A 14,938-nucleotide genomic window follows, 5' to 3' on the forward strand; every position below is an offset into this window, starting at 1 on the left:
CAAGTTGAATTCCTAGCCCTTTAGCTTAGGGGAGATCTTCCTTAGTAGGGATGCATGTCTGTTAATGGCTGTCTGCAGGAAATGTCTGTCTGTCTATCTAGCCAATTATGTCCAAATCAGTAAATAGCTTCTTACAATACAAATAAGACACAACAAACAAAATTCTGCAAAATACTTTCTTTGTAGAAATTTTTCTCTTACAGAAGGAATTTGCTTCTTCCTCATCCAGCATCCCAGATGGCAGAGTAAGAAATGCTCTGAGTTAATCTAAATTACTCATCTCCAAACAACCATACACATAATCGCCCCCCCCCCCCCCAATGCCTTAAAACAGATTTTGGAGCAGCAGAACCATCAAAAGAAGTGAAGTAGGATTTCAGCCAAAGAAAAAAAAATAGAGGGACAGTAGAAAGGACCAGCCTTATAGAAGTAAGTGAGGTAAGCAGCAGAAGTATCATTCTGAGGAACAGCTTTGGGCACATGCAGAGGATGAACCCAGTCCACTCTTAAGAGGCACAAAGAGTAGCCAATGAAAACATACCCCAGGCAACCGTTTTTTTTTTAAATTTTTATTTATTTATTTATTGGAAATTTTTATTTAATTAGTCAATTTAGAACATTTTTCCTTGGTTACAAAAATCCTATTCTTTCTCTCCCCTTCCCACATCCCTTCCTGTAGCCAATGTGCAATTCCACTGGGTTTTACATGTGTCCTTGATCAAAACCTATTTCCATGTTGTTGATGTTTGCACTAGGGTGATCATTTAGAATCTACATCCCTAATTCTATCCCTACTCAGGCAATCTTTAGCAGGAGGAGCAGTCCAGTACTTGCAACAACTTGGGGAGCTAGTAGCTGAAGAATGGAATACAAATCAATCCAGTACATGTAGCCCCAGGGACAGGCTCCCTTTACTCCAGGAGAGGAACTGAGTTCCAACATTTTGGAAAGGTAGTGAAAAAGCCCCCCCCCCCCCAATGAATAAAAGAAAAAGCTAGAACCTGGAAAAGTTCAGAAGAGGACAGCAATGTCAAAACAGAAATGTATGAAGCCCCAAAGGCAAATATGAAAAGGGATCAGGCCCAGAATGAATTCCGGGAAGAGTTCCAAAAGATCACAAAAATATTGAGAGAGGTAGAAGAAGAATTGTGAGAGGAAATGAGAGACTGAAAAAGAAAATAGAAAACCTCAAGCAAGAAAATAGCTCACCAAAGAAGTACAGAAACCTTAAGCAAGAAAATAATTCCCTAAAAAAGGAAGTACAAAACCTCAAGCAATAAAATGGCCCCCTAAAAATTAAAATTGTATAAATGGAAGCTAATGACTCCATAAAACAGCAGGATAGAATAAGACAAATTCAAAAGAATGAAAAATAGAAGAAAATCTGAAATATGACCCTGGAAGAACAACTGATTTGGAAAATAGATCTAGGAATCTAGGAAACCTAAGAATCATTTAATTGCATGAAAGCCATGATTAAAAAAAAAAAAGGCCTGAGTGCCATATGCAAGAAATTATCAGGAAGAACTGCCCCAATGTTCCTGAACAAGAGGAAAAAATAGAAATTGAAAGAATCTGCCAATCACCTCTTGAAAAAGATCCCAAATTTTAAAATTCTCAGAATTATTATAGTTGATTTCTAGAACTTCCAGGCCAAGGATAAAATACAGTAAAACAGCCAGGAAAAAAAAATTCAAATATCATGGAGGCATAGTCAGGATTATACTGGACCTAGAAGCTTCTACAGTAAAGTACCAGAAGGCATGAAATATGATATTTCTTAAGGCACAGGAGCTAGGACTATAAACAAGAAACAGCTACCCAGCCAAACTGAATATAAGATGCCAGGAGAAGTAATACATTTTTAATGAAATGGGGGACTTCTAGGCGTTCCTAATGAAACTACCAGAGCTGAAAAGAAAATTCAATGATAAAATTCCATACTTAAGAAAAGAATAAAAAGATAAATAGAAAAGAAAAAACTCAAGGTACTCAATGGGATTAAACTAATCACATTCTTACATTGAATAGTGATAACTAAGATACTTAAGATATCTATGATACAAACAAATGCTGTAGGTAATCAAGGGAAACAATGGGGTTAAATTGATTACTACACAAGAAGGTAATAACTAAGATACTTAAGATTCCTATGATACTTGAAGTACTAAAGGTACCTAAAGTACTTAGGATAGTTAAGGTACTGAAGAAACTGATGGAGTCTGAGAAGATTGAAAATTCTGTTTTCACTTTATTGCTTCCTTGAAATTTTCTTTAGTGTAAGCAATGTGTCTTCTTTCACAACATGACAAACATGGAAATATATATTGTATAGAGGGAGAAAGAGAACATGTCAGAATGTTATAAAACAATTATTAAAATTTTTTTTCAACATGTAATCTGGAAAAAAAATTATCCTCTTGTGTGGAGAAAATCTGATTGTTTAGTATTAAAGCAAAGAGCCTATTCACAGTCTTAGATTCCATATCTGAAAACTCTTGCTTAGTGGGAGAAAAAAATTTTCACTTGAGCCCAAGAGAGGGGAAAGAGTTTTTGTTAAGGGTCTGTGGAGGAAGTTCTTTTTCCTTAAATCCTACCATTACTTCCAAAACTGTAGCTAGTGAAATTCAAGAAAAAGGAAAACCAAGGCATTTTTCTCTGAACAAGATAACATTTTATTAACAGGGATGATACCTGCTAAAGACCTGAAGGAGCAACTTAAAAAAAAATTTAAACCTTTATTTTCTCTCCTAGTAACAGCTCTAAGACAGAAGGGCCAAGGCTAGGCAATTAGGGTAACACAGCTAAGAAGTAGCTGAAGCCAGTTTTAACCCAGGTCCTCCCAACTCCAGACCTAGCACTCTGTCCATTTTGCCACCTAACTGCTCTGATTCATTTTTATAAGCATAGAACAAAGAATGGAACAGAATAGGTGAGGAAATCATACCTATGAGATTGGGAACATCATGGGGATGAGGGATAATGATTGGTTACATGGAGGAATTTTGTGAATTTATGGGGCCCAACTATATTCTTAGGTCACTGATAGTGGATTGAGAATAGCAGATTCACAGGGGCCTGGGAATGAGTTAAGATCATAAATGCCATGTTTAGTGGGTAAGGATCAGGCTAAGGATAGCACATAGATGTCATGGAATATCTTAAGAGCTGGAGTCATTAGAGACAAGCTTCCTTGTTACCAAAGTAATCTCTAGTCGGTTCTGATTCCCTTAGAATTAGGATGTTTTATGAGAATATTAAACCTTTTAAACTTAACTCAGTTTTTCTTTTAACAGTGATTGTGGGAAAGCTTAACATTTGCATCTGCATTGAGAGAGGGAGACAGAATTTTTGAACCCCTGAACTTCTACACTCAAAGACAGAGAAAAAGGATTAGTTTGCTATATGAAACATGGAATAAAGTTATAAAATAGAATCAATTATAGAATATAAAATACAAGATTAATATCTAGTTTTCACAGGAGGGAACATTTGTGTTGACCTTTAAAAGATTGGTAGGGATTCACCAGGTGAAAATGAGAGAGTGGAAGGCTCTTTCATGGATAGAGGCCCAGAGCAAGCAAAGGCTAGGAGACAAGAAAAGCAGAGAGAATGTTTATGGGGCAGAGGATAGTTCAGTTTGGCTTGAGAAATAGTACACAGGGAATATGAGAAGACTGAAAAGGTAGAGTGAGTTAAATTGTGAGGAATAGAGAAAGATATTTTCAATATACTGAATTTATTTAACTAATCAGAGACACTCTACTCTAGTACCTGTTAATGACTTGACTCTTCTCCATTATTGTTTTGTTTTTAAGTTGTTTTCTTTTTTTGTTAAGAATGCAATCAAATAAAAATATTTTGACATATGGAAGTGAATAAAAAAGAGGATTATATCTATAAAGAGGATTATAATATGTACTTTCAAAAAATACTGGATATAACAGAAGGTCATGGGTTCAAGCCCTTCATAGTACCTTTTAAAAACTAATAACAGAATTGCCTTATTTTTTGTGTCTCCTAAATATCCTTGTTTTCTTTATGTAAATTTAGTGTTTTATGAATGTGTTTTTCTTTCTTTTTATGTCACTACCTACTGACTCTTCTTATCCCCTAGGTAGAACCACACATGTTGCACAACAAATTAGCATAATTAAGTCAAACAAATCAATCCATTGGCAAAGTATGAAAATGTGTTTTATTTTGCACTTCTAGCCCATCTCCCTGCATACTTGTGTCATGTTTGGCATTGTTCAAAATTTTGAAGTCTTTCAAAGCTGTTTTTTTCACATTATTTTGACCCTTTTATAAATTGTTTTTCTGGTCTTATAATTTTTTTTCTGTATTAGTTCATAAAGTCTTCCCAAGTTTCTCCGAATCCATCCTTTTCATAATTTATGGTGCAATACTATTTTAATGTCAAGCAATTTAAATTATCTTTTTAATTAAACAATTTCCACCAAATGAATATCTGCCTTTTCTCCCTCCTGCCTTTCCCCTCTCAATTGAGGAAACAAGAAATAAAAAGTCCCCTACTATCAACATGTATAGGTAAGCAAAACAAGTTCCCATATTGGCCATCTTTTTTTTAAGTCTCTCCTTCTAAACTCTTAGTCCATCATAACTCTATCAGGAGATGGACAAACTGTTTCATCACGAGTCTTCTAGAATCATGGTTGGTCATTATGCTGATCAGAATTCCTCAGACTTTCAGAGTTTGTTTTTACTGTATTGTTGTTACTGTATAAATTGTTCCAATTTTGTTCACTTCGCTTGCGAGGGGGCTCAAGTGATAAGGCTGATCATGATAAGTTTGAAAAATAAATTTATAGTGAATGACAGAATGGGAAAAGTAGAGTGGAAAATTTGTTTAGGTAGTAGAATCCTGAGGGTATTGGAAATGTGTGATATGATGAGTGTCCTATTGGAATCCTGTCATCAGTAACTTATGGGAAATGAGTAAATTGATGACTTGCGAATTTGGAGCAAGGTATCAAAGCTATTGAGAGTTTCTTAGGGGACAGTATTCAGAAGAAAGGTGGGAAAGTGACCTGAAGTTTAGCTATATGAAACAAAGGGATAGGGAAATTGTAGCAGACATGGACTTTAGAAGAAGAATGGTTATTGAGTCATAGTGGTGGAGGAATAGTTTAGAGGTAGCAACAATAAGAAGCAAAGTTACATAAATCCCTTTTCTTGCCCCTGAGTAATGAAAGCATATGGGCTTCTAGTGGAGAAGGTTATGAAGTATATAATATCCTCAGAAGAGAACCAGATTTCTGTTAGAGTGAGGAGGAGAGAATGTTGGTTGAAAAGTTCAAGAAAGATATTTAAGAGTTCCAAAGGGTTCTTTGGAATGAGGTAGGGGACTCACTCTGCTGGGTTTACTTCTCTTACTCCCCTAAATCAAAAGAACAGAAGGAAGAGAACATATTTATTGTTGGCTGTCATTGCTTTCAGACCATGTTAGATCCAGGACCGTTCATGTTGCAATGGTCCTTGGGAAGAGTAGAGCTGATTAGAATAAATATTAAGATTTCAGAGTAGGTAGTCTGGGTAGATTGTAAACTTCTTCAGGACAGGGATCATAATTTTTATAGTTTAAAAAATTTCTTATAATATTGAGTGCAAAAGTGCTCTCAGATACTTGATCTTTTTTTTTCTTTTTTAAAGCAACCTCATGATTACTACCTGTGCTTTAGAAAATAATGGAAACAATTGCTTATGAATGAATAACTTATTCTGGTACCATTTGAGAAGCTACATGACCTTGTAGCAGATAGAGCCAGGAAAGTTCATTATTTACTGTGCAATGCTGAAAGACAGCATGCTATAACTTTTATACTTTGGAGCCAGCATTTTATACTTTCCTAAGCTTCATTATCCATTAGTGGCATTTGTTTAATTTTAAGATTTAAAACAATCTAAGCATATTGAGTTCTTACTTTCAGAATTTTTTTTTGAAAACTTACATTTTCAATAAACAGTACAGAGGAATTAAATATAAACTGTTTGCCTTTCTTTGTATCTCCATTGCTTAACATAGTACCTAGAACAAAGTAGGCAATTAATAAATTGACTTGATTCAGAATGTAACATATATAAATCTATTTGTTAACATAGCCAATAAGTAAATGAGAGCAGATAGAACATGAAGAAAAAGTATTTTTGTCCATAAATTACTTTGTGTCATTGCTTTGCATTTTATCAGATTCATACCAGAACTGAAGGCTAAATTACTACAAGAAGCAAAAGTCAATTCATTCATAAAGCCCAGAGAATATTCTAAAGAAATTGAACCCACTAAAGAAGACAAGAAAACAACCTACATAAATACATTGCCAAATAATTCAATTATAGGAAAGGTGAGCATCTGAATGTTTGTTTTCCTCAAAAACTTCACTTTGAATGTGGGAAGCTATAATATTGATAAAATACTTGTTAGAACTTTAGTGACTAAGTTATTTTCTATAGTCAGAATTTGGTTATATCTATTTTAGGATGTGGACAAGGACAAAAAGACCAAAGATATTAAAGTCAGAGCTTATAAAATAAAAGGAGGGAAAGGAGATATTTCTGACAGTAAAAAGATAGACCATGAAGGAGGATATTGCCAACGTGACACTTCGGAAAATTTTCACACTTTTTCTCAAGATAAACCTGTAACAACCGAATCACCTATCCCTGCAAACTTCAACATTGATTCTAATATGAAGGAAGATTCCCACACTAGTGGGTGTATGACCATGCCACCCATCAATCCAAATAGCAGTAATTTGACTGCTGCAAATCCTAACTCACATTTCACCCACACAAATACAAGGTGGGTAGTAACTGTGGAAATGATAGGGTATTGTTAAATGCTAAAAGTGATATAGGGGGGCAGCTGGGTAGCTCAATGGATTGAGAACCAGGCCTAGGTTCAAATCTGGCCTCAGATCCTTCCTAGCTGTGTGACCCTGGGCAAGTCACTTAATCCCATTGCCTAGTCCTTACCACTCTTCTGTCTTGAAACCAATGCATAGTATTGATTCTAAGGCAGAAGGTAAGGTGTTTTTTTTAAAGTTTTTAAAAAAGTGATCTAGACTTTTCTTTACCAGGCATATTACAGAGAATGAGTATTTATACAATATTTCAAGAATCTTTAAATATTGGAGTGTGTATGCCTTTAGCTAATGATAGTTTTCAGCTGAAAAACTCATCACCTTGTAACCAAACCAATGAAGAGAACTAGGTTGGGCTTCTGGCAGTTAGTCCATCAGCAGGCCAGTTTTTGAAGCCTTTAGTTTGGTAGGACTTGCTAGAATTTGTGCTCTTTTGGTATAATCTTTGAGACCTTGGGGATGCCTTTATGCATTAAAGAAGAATTTTAGTGGAGAAAAGAACAAAGAGTGTATATGAAATGCTTTGATTTTTAAAGATGGTATGCAAAAATTCAAGCAATGTTAGCTTTTGGTAAAACAAAATATCCTTTAACTGTAATCACATATGTTCCCACTGATCAAAGGAAAGCTGGAAAGACTTTTGAATAGTTAAATAGTGTAGTAGAAAAGAATTTTATTTTATTTTTTTTAAACATTATTTTATTTGGTCATTTTCATACATTGTTCATTGGAAACAGATCATTTTCTCTTCCTCCCCCCCAATCCTCCCCCCCCTCCCTAGCCAATGCGAGATTCGTCTGGGTATCACATGTGTCCTTGCTCTGAACCCATTTCCTTATTGTTGGTATTTGCATTAGGGCGCTCATTAAGCATCTCTCCTCGATCATGTCCCCTCAACCTCTGTAGTCAAGCAGTTGCTTTTCCTCAGTGTTTTTACTCCCTCAGTTTGTTCTCTGCTTGAGGATAGTTTTTTTTTTTTCTCGTAGATCCCTGCAGAATGTTCAGGGACATTGTAAAGCCATTAATGGAGAAGTCCATTACGTTCTCTTGTACCACAGTGTGTCAGTCTCTGTGTACAATGTTCTCCTGGTTCTGCTCCTCTCACTCTGCATCACTTCCTGGAGGTTGTTCCAGTCTCCATGGAATTCCTCCACTTTATTATTCCTTTTAGCACAATAGTATTCCATCACCAACATATACCACAATTTGTTCAGCCATTCTCCAATTGAAGGACATCCCCTCATTTTCCAATTTTTGGCTACCACAAAGAGCGCAGCTATGAATATTCTTGCACAAGTCTTTTTCCTTATTATCTCTTTGGGGTACAAACCCAGCAGTGCTCTGGCTGGATCAAAGAGCAGACGGTCTTTTATCTCCCTTTGGGCATAGTTCCAAATTGCCCTCCAGAATGGTTGGATCAATTCACAACTCCACCAGCAATGCATTAATGTCCCTATTTGCCACATGCTCTCCAGCATTCATTACTTTCCTTTGCTGTCATGTTGAACAATCTGCTAGGTGTGAGGTGATACCTCAAAGTTGTTTTGATTTGCATCTCTCTGATTATAAGAGATCTAGAACACTTTTTCATGTGCTTATTAATAGTCTTGATTTCTTTAACTGAAAATTGCCTATTCATGTCCCTTGCCCATTTTTCAATTGGAGAATGGCTTGATTTTTTGTACAACTGGTTTAGCTCTTTATAGATTTGAGTAATTAGACCTTTGTCAGAGGTTTTTGTTATGAAGATTGTTTCCCAATTTGTTGCTTTCCTTCTAATTTTAGTTACATTGGTTTTGTTTGTACAAACCCTTTTTAATTTGATGTAGTCAAAATTATTTATTTTACATTTTGTGACTAAGTCTTGCTTGGTTTTGAAATCTTTCCCTTCCCAAAGTTCTGACATGTATACTATTCTGTGTTCACCTAATTTACTTATAGTTTCCTTCTTTATATTCAAGTCATTCGTCCATTCTGAGTTTATCTTGGTGTAGGGTGTGAGGTGTTGATCCAAACCTAATTTCTCCCACACTGTCTTCCAATTTTCCCAGCAGTTTTTATCAAATACTGGATTTTTGTCCCAAAAGCTGGGGTCTTTGGGTTTGTCATAGACTGTCTTGCTGAGGTCATTTACCCCAAGTCTATTCCACTGATCCTCCTTTCTGTCTCTTAGCCAGTACCAAATTGTTTTGATGACCACTGCTTTTTAATATAGTTTGAGATCTGGGACTGCAAGGCCACCTTCCTTTGTATTTTTTTTCATTATTTCCCTGCATATCCTTGATCCTTTATTCTTCCAAATGAACTTTGTTATGGTTTTCTCTAATTCAGTAAAATAGTTTTTTGGTAGTTCAATGGGTATGGCATTAAATAGATAGATAAGTTTGGGTAGGATGGTCATTTTTATTATGTTAGCTCATCCCACCCATGAGCAATCAATGTTTTTCCAATTGTTTAGATCTAGTTTTAATTGTGTGGAGAGTGTTTTGTAGTTGTGTTCATATAGTTCCTGTGTTTGTCTTGGCAGATAGATTCCTAAGTATTTTATATTGTCTCGGGTGACTTTAAATGGAATTTCTCTTTCTAATTCTTGCTGCTGAACTGGGTTGGAGATATATAGAAATGCTGATGACTTATGTGGGTTTATTTTGTATCCTGCAACTTTGCTAAAGTTGTTGATTATTTCGATTAGCTTTTTGGTTGATTCCCTGCGATTCTTTAAGTAAGAAAAGAATTTTATTTTGGGTCAGTTTTATGTTTACCATTTGTGTTTTGGTTCTTAGGAAGCTATAGAATCAGGTAAGCCTGAAGAAGCCCAAGAAGTTCAGTGGATGAGGATCAGACTAGTCACATCTAAGTTAATTCTAAGAAAAGGCACACAAGTTCTTTGAGTCCAAGAGGAGAGTAAGAGTCAAAGGTGACAACAGGCAATAAGGATTAAGTTAAGTAGCAGAGACATAATTGGACAGGTTAGAGCTAAGTGTCCAGGAGTTGAACATATGCAAGGAAAAGTAGCGAAGATGCAAGTTTACAGGCTAAGTCTGAGTGAGGGGAAGTATCAGGAACACAGGCTAAAAGCCTGGGAACAGAGGGATAGAGACTTCAGACACATAAAAACTTAGTTACATGGATTAGAAGCCAGGATTGGATGGGTGCTATCCTAAGCACAAACTGCCCTAAGCACAACAGGAGTAGTAAGTGGGATCTACCCTTTAGATAGGAAGAAATAGGCAACTTCAATGTCTTAGCACTATAGCAGTTTAGTGGTGACCAGAAGCTGTTGATCTTCTGCCTTGGCTTTATTCTCTAATTAGTGTGAATGAACAAGGACAGATATTGGTGCTAGCATTGAGAGGTAAGGCTTTACACATGCCAGTTACAACTCTTCATATTCATTTCTCAGTAATAAGACATCTGAAAAAGCTAAGAAGAGAAGGACTTCCTCACAGTCCCTCATACAATCTGTGTCTAACAACAAGCAAGAGGATTCAGGCTTTGTTCAAGTAAGTCTTTTTTAACATTTATACTTCATTTCCATTTTTATTTATTGAATCTACTTTTGATTTTAAATTATATTTTCTTCTGGAGATTTAAGTGCACCACAGAATCAACATTTCTTTCCTGACTTTGCTACTTAATATTTAGCTTGAGGATATTCTTTACATTTCTAACAGAGCAGTAAACCTCATTCTTCTTTTTTTTTTTGTGAATCAAGTGTGTAAATGCTTTATTTTCTAGAGGTGAATATAACTTCTTCAGGTGTAAAATAATTAGAATTATGAGGCTGATAGTAGCTTGATAACTTTATCAAATCAAAGTAATAGGAATAGTGTAAAGAGAGGGAAAAATAGGAGAGAGGTAGAGAGTTACTTTGCTTATTACTACTCTGTTGGCTACCACGATGGGCCTGTGACTAACTACAACAATAGTTCTCCAGCCTCCACACTCCAGCAAGAAGAGCCTTACTTCCTGCTGGGTGTCCCCTTGTAAGTAGTTTTCTCCTCCCACTAGTTCTCACATATCATATCTCAGGAACTAACCATAGTTTTTTTTAATTTGCCTGGATTGCCTACTGCCTGTGGAATCAGTTTTCTGTCTTGTTGGTTCCTTGGTTTCTTAACTTCCTTTCTGTGAGGGTCTATCTATACCTGAATTACTCAGAGTGACTTCCAGGTCTCTGAGTGACATAATGGAGAGAGAAATTCTCTTCCATCAATCCCCCCTATGATTCTATTGGGAGACAAGCATGTTGAAATCTCCCCAATTGAGGTCTTTGGGAGATTAACATGCTTAGTCTCCCCAATGAATCACTTCAAATAACCAGCTTATACCTCTAAAGATTCTCTTACTAGATGTGAATAAAATACAAAGAGGGAATTACAACAATTTGGGGATATGAAGGAAAGAAAAGAGAAAGAAAACAAAAACGATCAATAGATGCATTCACAAAAAGCCAATTAGGGGGCACTCCCCTTTGGCATAAGAATTTCAATTCAGAATAAATGATGTGTTCAACCCCCTTCAGTTCAGTTCATTATATCCCAAAATTGACTCTGGATCTTTTGATGCAGTGTGTTTCTGCAGGCATCCTTATGACACCTCCAAAAAATCCCCTTACTTGATTTGGGGTATTGGTGATTTTATTTTCCTAAAATTTCTCCAAAAGATTTTAAACTTAGGATTTTAGGATAATTTTACACAGGTCAGTTTATTTTTGTTTACTCTCACTAAAATTATTACTAACTGGATTTTGTGTAATACTTACAAAAAATTTATAGAAAAAATTAACAAAATGCACATCTACTTATTATTACACATAGGAAAATCAGGCTATTCAAAATTGAAGTTGTACAATGGTGAAATGAAAACAACTTCTGTAAAAACAAAAGTTTCTGACTTTGGAATCAACATACACATAATTTTTTTACCTTTTCTTTCCCATTAAAATATATCCTTTTTTCCATGATGTGTAGCATACTAAAACCTTAGTTTTAAAAATATTTATTGGAGTTAAAACTGCTCTACATTTTGTCTTCATTTTAACTTTTCCTTTGTCCTTTTTCCTTTAATTCTTCCTGATTACATCTTCTTAACACAGAAAAATGTGATAAGTAATAAAAGTCCTCTTTGGACTGATTTAAGAATAAAGAACCAGTTATTTTAATGATTTTTATGCAGTCTTTTATGGAGACAGAAGACTTAACTGGGGATCTCTTCTGTCATTCTATGAATAGTCATACACACATATTTTTGTTGTTGTTATTGTTTAGAATCAAACAGAGAGGGGCACACTTCATGATCGAATATCTCAAAATGATCAAACAGCAAATGGGAACAAAAGGAAATTGAATCTTACCAGGAATGACAAGAAAGAGATCCATTTCCCAGAGCTGCCTTTCACAATACAATCAAAGGAAATGAAAGTAATGGAAGGTATACATTTGTGTCTTGGGTTTGTAAAGATTCAAATGGCATTATTGATAAGACTTTAAAAAAAAAGCAAAACCTTGATTTTAAATGTGTTGCTTATTGAAAAAAAATTACAAATTGTCAAGAAATTCAAACTTCTATGAATTTTTAATTGGTAGGATTTTGTCATATTTAAATTTGAGTTAGAATATTCTCTCATTGATCACATTTTAAAACAGAGTTAGGAAAAGCTTTAAAAGATGGAATTCTTATTAAATCTTATTTTTATTGCTAAATATGGCAAGGCATATATAACATTAGTATAGGTTCTCACCTAGATTTTTATTTATGATTTGGAACAAATGGCCTGACTGAATTTCCCTCTATCAGTAGAGGAAATGCAATATTTACTTCATATTTGCAAGAAATGCTGAGAATTAATGACTTAAGGTCTCTAACAAAAAAGCATTGTTTTTCTAAATGAAATCGTATTTATTTTACTTTGTTAAAGAACAGTGACATCTAGTGAAAAGTTACTGTAACAGCAGTAATGTTATGCTTGGACAGTACACAAGAAAACACATTCCTGAAATAATTTGGCTCAGAGCTTAAAAAGGAATATTCTGTATCTTATATTTGACAGCATATTGGTATGGTTTTCTAGAAAAATAATTTATTTTGCATATTTGCCACAGGACTCACAATTAGGTTTTAATATTTTGGTAGTAAACCAAGAACTGAAAGGTAAAGACATTTACATGCATTAGAATTGACTAGTGAAACCTGTAAGAAGGAAAAGAAATTCAGACTAGGACTTATAAATAGTAATGATTCTGTCTCTTTATAAAAGTTAAACAGATAAAGGTGCTGAAGAGAGAACAAAAGAAAACTGATACATCTAAAATACCAACTTTACTTAATGTGGATCAAAATCAGGAAAAACCAGAGGTAAAACTATTATGTACTTAGTTATTAGTAAGACATTCTTATTGAACATCTTAAATCAATGTATACATTTGGTCAGTTTAGCTAGAATACTCAAATAACATTTGAGTATTTTCTGTCTTGACTCAATGTATAAATTCAGTCAGCCCAGCTAGAAAGTTGAATAAAAATGCCAAATACCAAATTCTTTTAAAGCTGGAAACTTATCATCATTATCTTGGATTAATAAATAATTCCTCCACTAAAACCTTACTTTAATGCCCTATTGTGATGTGGAGATAATCCTGGGCTATGTCAGTGGAGAAAAATTCTGGTCAGTCCAGCTCTACCAGAGTCTCATTAGGTGGACTAGAGAGATTCAATTCAACCCTTTTCTACACTCTTCCCCTAGTTTATTTGCTGTCCTAACAAATAAAAAGAGGGTGCTTTCCCTGTGTTCCTACATTCCCCATTCTGAATAACTCTAGAAAGCCTCAAGCATTATCATTTCAGTGCCCTGTACTAAAGAGTTTTATACGATTTCTCATGGCATGATTGTTAAATGCCTCCCAAGTGCCATGCAAAAATTCTCAGCAAAATCTATTCAGCACAATTCTTAGTTCCCAGTTAAGTCTTTTATGAGAGTCCAGACCTAACATTGTTGGCATCCTGGAGATTTTACTCATTTCCAAATATATATGTATGAACAAACCACATTTTTAAAAGTTCTCATAGGTTACTACCTATCTTACTTCCTGATGGGCCTGTTACAACCCAGAACAATTGAAGATGAACAACATTAAAATGAACAATTAATAGCAAAAGCAGAAAAAGAAAAAGGAAAAATAAAAACAATAAGCTTCTTCCCTTAGGGGAAAAATCTAGTTTCAAATCAGTTCCTAGAACAAGTGCAATTCTTCCAATAGGGATTAGAAGCTTGGGGTTAAATGTAAGTCACTCCCCTATCCTAAGGGAAGAAACAAACTTTATTGGGTAAAAAATTATTCACGTGGGTTCCTTGCACAGAGGACAACTAATGTCTGCAATGGATCCTTCTAATAACTAGAGCAATCCAGATGAAGGTTTTGATGAAAATTTCTCTAGTTATATTTTGCAAATGCATAAGACACCCATAAATTTCTCCCAAGGAACATTGCATCTTCCATGGAACATGGAACATCTTCCATGTCCTGGACAAGTTTGCAAAGTATGCCCTCATGCTCAGGAGGCCTCACTAGGGGAAGTAATTCTAGGCTCATCTAGACCCAAATTCATACTATGAGGGCCTGACCTCAAAGGTGGTCTAAGGATTCTCTTTCACTCTAGATCTGCCCCCCACCCCAGAATAAAACTCTAAAACATACTTAGGAATGGCTCGTGTCTAAAGTTTCCCAAAAATGTGGCTACATTTCCCTTTTTAGGAAGAGTAGTCAATGTACTATATATATATATATATATATATATATATATATATATATATATATTTAAGATACAAAAAATTCATAGGCATGCAGGAACCAATACAGAAAATACAAAGCATCTCAAATATCAAATTGCTCTCCCCCCAAAAGATGAAGGCCCTTTGTTGAACCATTGGACATGTATTTCATATTTATATCAGATCTTCACTGTTAGAACAGTTCAGAAGGTCCATATTTCCTGGCCAGCCAGACCACTAACTTTTTTAGCCCCTCAACCACAAGATGATCTAAGTGGTGACT

General features: G+C 35.1%; 1 protein-coding gene across 22 annotated transcripts in view; it reads left to right on the forward strand.

Moving 5' to 3' along the window:
• CDKL3 (cyclin dependent kinase like 3) overlaps positions 1 to 14,938 on the forward strand; it is an 82,702-nt gene that overhangs the window by 41,553 nt on the left and 26,211 nt on the right. For 16 of the 22 annotated variants that reach the window (XR_008915050.1, XM_056811130.1, XM_056811132.1 and 13 more), the window contains 6 exons: positions 4,519 to 4,551; positions 6,212 to 6,365; positions 6,501 to 6,823; positions 10,288 to 10,387; positions 12,155 to 12,317; positions 13,144 to 13,241. Coding sequence is in view for 21 of the 22 variants with exons in the window: in XM_056811130.1 (XP_056667108.1) it covers positions 4,519 to 4,551; positions 6,212 to 6,365; positions 6,501 to 6,823; positions 10,288 to 10,387; positions 12,155 to 12,317; positions 13,144 to 13,241 (871 nt within the window). In the remaining variant the exon portion in view is untranslated. Of the gene's footprint in view, positions 1 to 4,510; positions 4,552 to 6,211; positions 6,366 to 6,500; positions 6,824 to 10,287; positions 10,388 to 12,154; positions 12,318 to 13,143; positions 13,242 to 14,938 lie in introns of all 22 variants that reach the window. The other 6 variants (XM_007473386.3, XM_016428233.2, XM_007473387.3 and 3 more) reach the window with 4 other exon arrangements.

Source organism: Monodelphis domestica, chromosome 1 (genome assembly GCF_027887165.1).
Source record: "Monodelphis domestica isolate mMonDom1 chromosome 1, mMonDom1.pri, whole genome shotgun sequence".
Taxonomy (NCBI): domain Eukaryota; kingdom Metazoa; phylum Chordata; class Mammalia; order Didelphimorphia; family Didelphidae; genus Monodelphis; species Monodelphis domestica.